The 10225-nt window shown below is 37.2% G+C and overlaps 1 protein-coding gene across 1 annotated transcript; it reads right to left on the bottom strand.

The window, feature by feature from the left end:
• Nucleotides 1-7387: 7387 nt before the first annotated feature.
• LOC122655333 (B3 domain-containing protein At2g33720-like) lies at nt 7388-7774 on the bottom strand. Its single transcript, XM_043849537.1, has one exon. It carries the CDS (start codon nt 7772-7774, stop codon nt 7388-7390), a length of 387 nt encoding a protein of 128 aa, XP_043705472.1.
• Nucleotides 7775-10225: the final 2451 nt, after the last annotated feature.

Raw genomic sequence — 10225 nt, 5'->3', positions numbered from 1 at the left:
TCAAGACTAAACCCAAAGTTATTAAACTTCCTCCCTGGGGTACCAAGCTGTGATACCAATTGAGGTTCCCAGATCGACACTGAGAGGGGGGTGAATCAGGGTCTAAAATTTCTTTCCAATTTTTGCTTCCAATTGTGCAACACTAAAATGACCTGTTAGCTTGAACACTCAACTGCTTGCCACTAAGCTTGCTTGTGCAAATAAACACACACAATTCACATGCACACCCGCAGTGTAACCACTATGTGGCTAGGCATACTAGGTGTGCACCCCATCCTGTAGTACACAACACTTCTAAACAAATACACGAACATAACACAAGATATACGTGGTTCGGCAAATTGCCTACATCCACAGAGTAATACCCTAACCAAGGTTTTGTATTTACTCAACACAAACTGTGAATTCAACTGCAACGACAGTTTAGGTGATGCAACACCTGCTTCCACCTAAGTACCCACTCAAGCTTGGGCACCTACCCCTCTTCCAATCAAGCACCCACTTGACTGGTTACAATATATATGAATCAATAACAAAGTAAATGCAAGTCTCACCCCCTTACAAACATGCCATAGATTTTATCAATAATATTCAATCTATGCAAAAATATAAAAGAACTTGCAAGTTTCGAAGTTATCCCCTTGACAATAGCACTTTGAGTGGCTTCACAGAGATCTCCAGGTATCACTAGAATCTTCAATTGACCCCAAGATAGAGGAAACTTGAATCTTCAAGTATACTGACACCCGTTCTTGTTTCCACTTGATCTTTGAAAAGCTTCAAAGCAACATCACCACTCAACAATCAACAATCTTGAGCTCTTCTTCTTCAATGAAGCACCACCGCACACATCCTCACTTCAATGAGCCTTCAAAACCATGCTCATCATGATTCATGGACTAATTTCAATGCATTCTTCAAAGGGAGGAGAGCTTCCACTAAGGAAATCCAAATATTTCAATGAATAATCCCCTTCCCCTTTTCATTACAGACAGATAGGTCTTTTCAAAAAAATGAGAACACTGTAATTTTGATGGACCAAAACAGCCATCGGATGAGGAGGTTATTGCATTTTTATTTCGAATAATGAGAAGCTTTAGAATGGAATTTTTGGCACCTATGTATGGTGAGCTGGGGATGCATAGAATCAAAGGACCATGAAAGTGTACCAGATTAGTCAGGATGAAAACCATTAGATTGGCATTTGAAGATATGGCACAATAAAGTGGATCAATAAAATAAATATTCAACCAATGGGAGCATCAGATCTGGAATCGCATTAGATACTTTGTAAGAAGAGGGCTTGACATGTCATCTCTTATCATTCTTGTCATTGTTCAGCGCAAAAACTGCATAGCCATAGATGATGTCGCCCAGTAGGAATAGATGTTAGGCCCTTGATTTTGAATTTCACAAAGAAGAGGGTGCAACAAGCAAACCGGAAGCTAGCATTTGGAATCTCCAACTTTGTTTCAATGTACGTGCCTAGCACAAGGTACATTCACTTTGCTTAGCTTTTAAAGAAAAGCAAGCGAACACATGGTGCTTGACTTTGGAAGTTGGAATGTTGAATGGCCATTTAATGCACCAATTCTTGGTAAATACGAATAGACCCCTCACCTCATCTTCTAAGGCTTATGTAGACCAAAGTTTTAATAAATTATAATAAAAACCCCTGAAGCACAAAAAGGCTCGAAACGATCACAGAAGCCCCATAACGAAATGGAAGCCAAAATTTGACTAAGTATAAGAAACCCTTTAAGCTATGGACTTCAAAAGTGTAGCAAATGCTGTTCTTTTAAGCAATGGACTTCAAAAGTGTAGTAAATGCTCCAATTGTTTTCTTCTTCTGCCTACACCTTTACCAGACCACATTACCTAAACCATTTCACTATCTGACCACTTGGCTGCCACCTCAGCCAGGTTAGGCACCCTTTGTGAGGTCCATAATGTTTGGGGCCCACCACCCAATTTCTCTCTCCAAATTACCATATTGTCCCTGAGTGATGCAAAAGGACTAAAATGTCCCTGGACACTTCCAAAACCTCCCAAACACACCTACGAACATGTTTGCACTTGGTTGCCAACAATGACAACCCATTACCACTGCTGTCAATGGACCAACAATCTCCCAAAAACACCTACGAACATGCTTGCACTTGGTTGCCAATAATGACAACCCATTACCACTACTGCCAATGGACCAACAAAGAGATAATCACCAAAAAAGAAAAAAAATCTAGACTTCCCCTATTTGTCATCTTCATCAGCAGGTAATGGTTGGTTCTGGCTCTAAATCCTACAACAGCTCCAGATCAATATCAAAGTTGATTTCTGGGAGAAATGTTACAAGAAATGCCATTGAGCTTTGATCAAATTAAAAGTAGTTCTTAATTTTCATTGGTGAATGCCTCTTCACAATTAGAGAGAGGCCATTGATCAAAATAAACAAAGGGTGAGGGGGGTTTGGTCATTTCGACCAATTATTCGCATTCAAAGACAACCCGGACACGAAATCTTTTTTCATAAACAAAACATAATAATGATGAATGTAAGAAAATTAAACCCAAACATGGAGCCTTTTTGTAAGAAAGAAAAGCGTAGAAACATGGAATGAAGATGATTCCTAGAAAACCAAATTAAACAATAGGTATCATGATTAAAACTTACATATATAAAATCAGATTTATAACAAGAAAAGAGGCATATCGCCACTTAATTTTTATCCTCTCCTGTTCGCTGCACGAATAGGACCGTCCTGTCCCCTCATATGGGATGTGAAATGACAACTTAACCCCCCTCGGGCAGTATGTTCGGGCAAGGGGTTAGGTCGTCATTTCGCAGCTGCAGCGAACAGGAGACAATAATGTGGTAGTATACTTTGCTGCCAAGGCCAAAACTTGGAATGAACTAAAATGAAATCAATATTACATGAAAGATAAAAGGCGTCGTCGCCGATTGGAGAAAATGTAGTCATTTAGTGGGTCTTTGTTTCTTTCCCTTCTCTTTCTTCATCAATAAGTAGAGAAAGATTTGCTCCTGCACCATGTGTGCAAGCTTGTTCTACAATCATAAAATGAAATAGTAATAGAAATAAAAGATAAGGGAAGAAAGTCTCACAGTGTGTCTAAGAGCTTAGTATTTGGTATGTATTGAATAAGAAACCATTATTGTGGAACGCCCCTTCACTGGCTAATTCATTCAACTTGAGCACATTACCTTCTTGGCTAGATGACCATGCTGAAGACATCCTATAGGATGGAATTAATGGTCACGGATTTGATTAAGGTAAGCATACCAGCTGGTGATGATTGGAGATTGGAATATTTCCAACACTCTAGTCAATGATTATGAACACAATGGTTCAAGAACATGGATATGCTCTATTTTCGCAAAAACTGTGACGGCCCTGGCATGGCACTATTATGTCCTGCACAGTAAGAACAAGGAACATGAGAGAAGACCAAAGGTGTCTTCGAAATGGACTCTTTGATGCTTAAGTCAGTTTCTTTAGCAGCAAGAATGAGTATAGGTAGATCAATGCTTATAGTAATCAATAGAGAATTCGAGTTATATACTATATAGTATTACTATATATAAAAAAAATAATATTTAATTAAAAACTAATATTGCATTAAAAAAAACTAATATTTCATTAAAAAACTAAAATTTTATCAACTGACAGATTGAGGGTAACCAAACAACTTTTCAGATAGATTTAGGATGAATCCAACTGACAGACTCAGGGTAATCAAACATTTTTTCAGGAAGATTCATGCTATAGAATCATGATAACCAAACAGTTTATTTCCAGAATGACAAATCCATAGACGGTAACTTTGTGGATAACCATCCAAAATCAATACAAGTTCCACCAGATTTACGCAATCAAACACACCCTAAGGTAAGCCTGAATTGAACTACATTGGCATTAAACTCAAATTTGAACTCTAGTGAGCTGGGCTTGGGGTTTGATCTTATTCAGAATCCATCTATTGCTCAACAAAGCCTTGCTGAAGTTGCAAGTTGTAACCATAAGTCCAACAAATGGGAAACCATAAGTTTTAAGATTTCCAAGAGTGCCACTTTGGTATGCCTAGTAAAACATGGGGTAGAGGTTTTTCATGACGTCAAACTGAAATCAATATGTTTGATTTCAGTTTTTTTTATTCCAATTCTAAGGCTCTGCATGATAATACTTCTATGTCTAGGTGATGTTTCTATTCTAGAAATAACTTGATATTTTTGTTTCTAGGCCAAATTTCTGGACAAAAAAAAAGACAAAAAAAAAAGAGTTTGGTTATACATACTAATTTCTATTTCTGGGTCAAAAAAGAAATAGAAATGCATTTATTGTATGATTAATTCCTTGTTTTGGAATTTTTATAAATGTATAAAAGTGTCATTGAATACCAAAAAAGCCAAATGTGATGGAGGTGGCAGTGGTGGTGATGGTGGTGGCAGCGGTGGCGTTGGTAGTGGTGGTGGTGGTAGTGGTTGAAGCTGCATTGGAGGTGGTTGTGGTTGAAGTTGCATTGAAGATGGTGGTAGTGTTGGAGATGGTCACTCCCTCCCCTCTACACACAGAAATAAACAAATAAAAGTGTAGATTATCCCTCAAATGCAAATTCAAAGGAATTTGATAAATCAATGCACATCCAAAACACCTAGTACAAGACCTCTCCTTTTCTACTTGGTTGGAGGCATGGTTCAAGGAATCATATATAATTGGATTATAATTCACAAATCCGATTCCAATTTCGATCAATTCCTGATCAATTTCGGTTGAATTGAAATCGAATTGATGACAGTTGATTCTATTGTCGATTCAACTTACTGGTTGGAAGTGATGATAGTGATAGCGAGTAGAATAAATAACTAATTTTTACTTTGCTGCCACCCAAACACTCTATAATGTTGATTTAGCTTTCTGATTGGAAGTGATGCTAGTGATAGTGAGATGAACAAAAGAAATTGAACCCAAACATGAGACATTTTCTAAGAACGAAAAACTACATAGAAACATGAAATTAAGGAATTAAAGGATTCTTAGAAAATCAAATTAAACAAATAGGAATCATAATAAAAACCATAATATACCCTATTTGCCAAGCCTAAAACTTGAAATAAAATAAAATAAAATTGAGGATATTAAGTGTAAAAAATATAGGTAGAAACACAGCTAATTGAAATTGAAGTAACAGAACTACCAGAAATAATTAAGAGCTTAAGCAATAGTATTTTCACTTGTTAAAAGTCTGATCATCGTCATTCCACTTGAGCTCATTCTCATTTCTCATAAAAGGCATCACCTTCTTGGCTTCCAAGATTTCTTTCCATAGAATGAACCAACTAAGATGCAAATTAAACCCATCCACAAAGGAACCATCAGCTCCTGTCTAGTCTTCAAGGGTCCAAATTAAAACCCTTATTAGATTTTACTTGAGGAGCAAGGGATTACAGCTCACACACAACAACATATCACTAGCTAGAGTGAGAAGAAAGTTCTAGGCTGCTTGATCTCACCTCTCTATACAGTCTCTACCTGTCTTTCCGATAACTTCATGTGACATTTTCGAAAACACATACAAATCAACTGAGAGTGTCAATTGGGCGATTCGGTTTTATTTTTTTGGTTTCGGTGTGAGTTCAAGGGAAACTGAAATCGAATCAATTTGGTTTTGGTTTGGGGGTTGGACTTGGGTTCGGTATGGTTTGTGATATCGGTTTCAATTTGGTTCAATTCGGTTTGAAAAATGGGTATAATCTGATTTTGGGTAGGGATTAGGTAGGGTTTTTAGGGTTCAAGGGTGGTCAGTTTCAGTGTCCGGTTCGGTCCTATCGATCAGGCCAATTGGTGGTCCGTCGGTTTAGCTCGAATGACATGAAGCCGAATGGTGTTCTAACCTGTAAACCGGACCCGAACCAGTAAGGCCTCAATTCATTCTAGATCGGGCTCAATCGGGCCGGGCCAAACCGGTTTGAATGGTTTGATTTAGGTTTTGACACCCTTAAAATCACTCATGATCAGGAGGCCCATCATCTGGGCCCATTCATCATCCTCTTTTTTACTGGTTTTTTGCTCTAAAAACCTACATTATTCATATTTATTGATTGATTACTGTTCAACTGACATGATCATCCCTCATGTGAAAGATTCCCCAATACATGGGATCCAAAGGGCATCTTTGGGGATATGGCTTTAAATAGACCACACCATGCATGCTCTGGGGTGTTTCAGTATTTTTGGAATGACCCCAGGCCCACTCAACAAATCCAAATTGCCCTACAAATCTGCCTGACACCATTTCAACGGTTGAAAAGTGAACCAAGCCTAGCTGAAGTTGCATTTGTTAAACCAACCTAATCCAATGAAATTTTACTTTCCAAAACTAAAATTAAATTGAATATTTGCTATTTGAATTATACGGATAATTTCACACAACTCAACCTAATCGAATGAAATTTTCACTTTTCAAAACCAAAATACAATTGAATTTTCACTATTGAAATCCCTTAACTGTACTAACAAGAGGGCAAGAGATAGATCTCTTTAGTGGGTTTCACATTTTGTCTGAGAAGAAAAAATATATATGTAAATCTCACAACTCATTATGTGAGAGAAAGAGAAAAAATCACAACTCCGGTGCATGGTTTTATGTATCGATGTTGGTTAACGTTTTGGGATTGGTGTGTGATTTGTATGATTACACTTTCATCTAAAAAAAAAAAATGGTCAATGAAAAACTCCAGTGTAGGTCTTTTGAGGGTTAAAACGGTCCAATCTGACCTAATAGAACCGATACATATCAATAACGGTATTGATATCTGTGGTGTCTGTTACACCAAAATTGCCTCATAATCAAAACTCATCCATTAAATAACTCCTCTTATCACAGTGGGCTTCGAATTCATTGGCTTGAAGAAATGGATTTTGATTTTTGGCGAAAGATTCTAACATTCTTTTCATACCATAGATGGCATAAAGCAGAACCAACATCAAGGCACACAAATTTACCAATGAACTCCCCACCAAATTTCATAGCCACTCCTCAATGATGTCAAATCTTCTAGCAAATAGACTTCGAGAATGAACAAACAGAGGAAGAAGAGGTACTATATATCTTACCAAAAAAATTCAAATATGGACAATATAAAAGAACACTCACTATTCTTAACTTTTTTGGTAAACACACATTATTCATAATATTTCCATTATTATTGTAATGCACCAAAAAGCCCAACTTGACACAAATAAGCACAACTACTATAGTTCATTCGGCTGCGATCATACCAGCACTAATGCACTGGATCCCATCAGAACTACTATAGTTCAATATTCCAACTATCATATAATTTGTTGTTACCTTTTTCTCTTGTCCAAACCCTATTCATCATGGGGTATAGGTGGACGGTTCAACACTGAAAAGCGCAGCTCCTGAAGCCTCTCATCCCAGCAAAATCCAACTTCTTCACCAATTTCTAGTCCTCTACGCCTTACAAAGGCAGTATTCCACCCTTTAGTAAGGACATAAGAACTCCCATTCTCCCATAAATTCAATTGGTGCTCACACATTGTATCAAGGTCTCTCACTGTAATCTGTAACTGTTCGTGACGGTTAATTAAGTTCTGTTCCTCAGGAAGTAAGAGAGGCAGGATGTGCTTTTCCACTTGGTTTCTGGGCAGTACAATTTGACTATAGGAAACATCTCTTGCACTGAGAACCTTCTTGATGGGCCATTGTTTCAAAAAGTCCTTGAATTGGAAACCCATGTTGTCGATTCTAATGTTCACTTCTTGTGCGGGAACTTTGGGGTTGAAGAAGGCATGGTAAAGGGCTGGCCTCATCATCTTGTGCTTCTACAAAGGGGAGAGAGAGAGAGAGAAAGGTTAGGACTAAATAATAACAAGATCTGATCTGAAAGTGAAGGACCGAAGCTAAAAACAGTATTCTAGATTTATTTCTCATGGAAATTGATGAAATGAGTAAGAAAATACACTAAGAACTTACGTTACCATTTTATTGATTTCAACCACCAAAATTTCTTGCAATTGTAGCATGCCATGCCTGGTTTCGACCATTTCATAGTGGAAGTGGATTGGGAAAAATTAAATTTGAAGCAAGAGTTCTCTGTGCTGGGAGGGGCTAATGGGAGCACACACGGTGGCATCAACAAGGTGGTTATTCCCACTTTTCATGGGGTGAGACGGTCATTTTTCCTCCTCTATGTCTGGGCGCAGGACAAACACTCCCCCATAAGACATCTCCCTTAAATTTATCATAGCAAAGGGGAGTGTTCCTGATATACATTAGTTGTGACATGGTTTCCCACTAGCTACTACCTACCTTTCACTTAGCGGTCGGTGATGTAGTAAATCATGTAAACACCTCAGCAATGTTACAAACACTCCCTGAATTTGAGCCTTCTCTGGTTCTATCAACCGGCTGATCAAGCTCTGAGATCTAATCTCTCGAGCTCTTCTGAATATGGAGAACCAGAACCCAATATTATCAACCAAGAGAAGAAACCAAAGAAGGACCTTAAGGAAACAGTCTTAAGTCATAAATGCTAATGGAAGTACTGAAAAATTACCACAAATAAGAAATAGTGTAACAAAGAAGCATATTTCCATTATAGTCACATGACTGATTGGAAATTGAAAATTTTCCAAATTTTTTCTAGTGGTCTATTCCATCTATGCAGTGGTTAACATGCTTATTTTTTTGGTAAACAATGGTTAACATGAAAATTCATCATTTAATGGCTATCGGTTGTAGAAAGCCTTCCAAGCTTATTTGTGCTAGGAAGAGAGGAGAAAAGAGGAGATCAATGGCAATGCAACAACCAAGACAATTCACTGCATGCCCATGAGCATAATAAGCAGATTCAAAATTAACTATTTTTTTAAAGTGGTTAACAAGAAAATTCACCATTTCATAGGATAACTTTTTTTTTTAGTATTAGGAAGTAAACTTCTTTTATTTTCATCTATTAGGCTTAGTAATAAGAGGCCATGAAAGGTTATTTTCACTATTCTACTTTAAAAAGATGATTATAATTTAAGAACAATGACAAAGGGATTTCTTTTTTGACTTAAGATTACATATAATTAAGAATCAACAATTTGTTAATCCTTTTATATACAATTTAAGATCCTTTTCTGTACTAGTTAAACAAATTAAAGAGAACTTTAAATGAGTATACATAAATACTTCGATGCCGTTAGGTCTCACAATCTTCCTCTCCCTCAACTTATCCCCTCTTTGCCCAACTATTTGCAGAGAGACAACCGAGAAACCTTTACCATAGAATTGGGGATTGTGCTCACAATTTTTTTTTAATCTTCAAATACGTATGGGCAATTAACAGAGAGGTGATATGGGGAGAAAAAGTGGCTTATCTCAACCCTATGGCCTATGTAGGTTCTTTAGTGTAATGTTAAAATGTGGCATGGTTAGATTATACAGCAAACTAACATTTGTGATGATCTGGTCAACTTTTCCATTTTGATTGAGTGCTGAGTGACCCATATCCCGGCCACAATCTATGATTGACGATTTCAAAACTATCATTTTCTTAGTTTCTAACTTGAGCAAGGTACATGGTTAAAACTTGTTATTGTTATATCAGCTCGACTTTGCCACCTTTTCCCTTGTATATTCTCTTTTATTTCTTTTGAATAAATGTTCTTTACCTATAAAAAAAAAAATGTTCTGGTTTTCATGTGGATATATCATTCAAAAGATTAAAAAGATCATTAGTCCAAATGGTGTGAGTTCTATTGGGTTGCCTGGTGTGACACTCCTTTGAAACACTGATCGAAACCCTAAAAGATGCAAAGGAGGTGGACTACATGAAGAACAACAACTTCAGATCATTGGTCATGAGATTTTTACATTACATGTATAGCTACAGATTTTTGTAGGGCTGGGTAGAGTGATCGCCTCTGCCTGGTTGGTTTCTTTATAGCTGTTTCCTTCGTTGTAAGGGGCTACGCCCTTTTCCTTGGTTTGTTTTCCTTTTTTCTTTCTATTTCCTTAATACAATGACCCTTTAGCGGAAAAAAAAAAAGTAGATCTACTAATGGAGCAGCAAACTAAGCATTGTTGTTGTCATAAAATATAAAAGTTTACAAACAGTCTCTGCCGAAATCAGCGGAAAATTATCCACATAAGGTATTTGCCGGAATCTGACATTCGATCCTTGATTGCTTAAATATAAA

This window comes from Telopea speciosissima, chromosome 3 (assembly GCF_018873765.1).
Source record: "Telopea speciosissima isolate NSW1024214 ecotype Mountain lineage chromosome 3, Tspe_v1, whole genome shotgun sequence".
Classification (NCBI taxonomy): Eukaryota; Viridiplantae; Streptophyta; class Magnoliopsida; order Proteales; family Proteaceae; genus Telopea; species Telopea speciosissima.
Note: the sequence above shows the minus strand (reverse complement) of the source record. Positions and strands in the feature narration are given on the sequence as shown.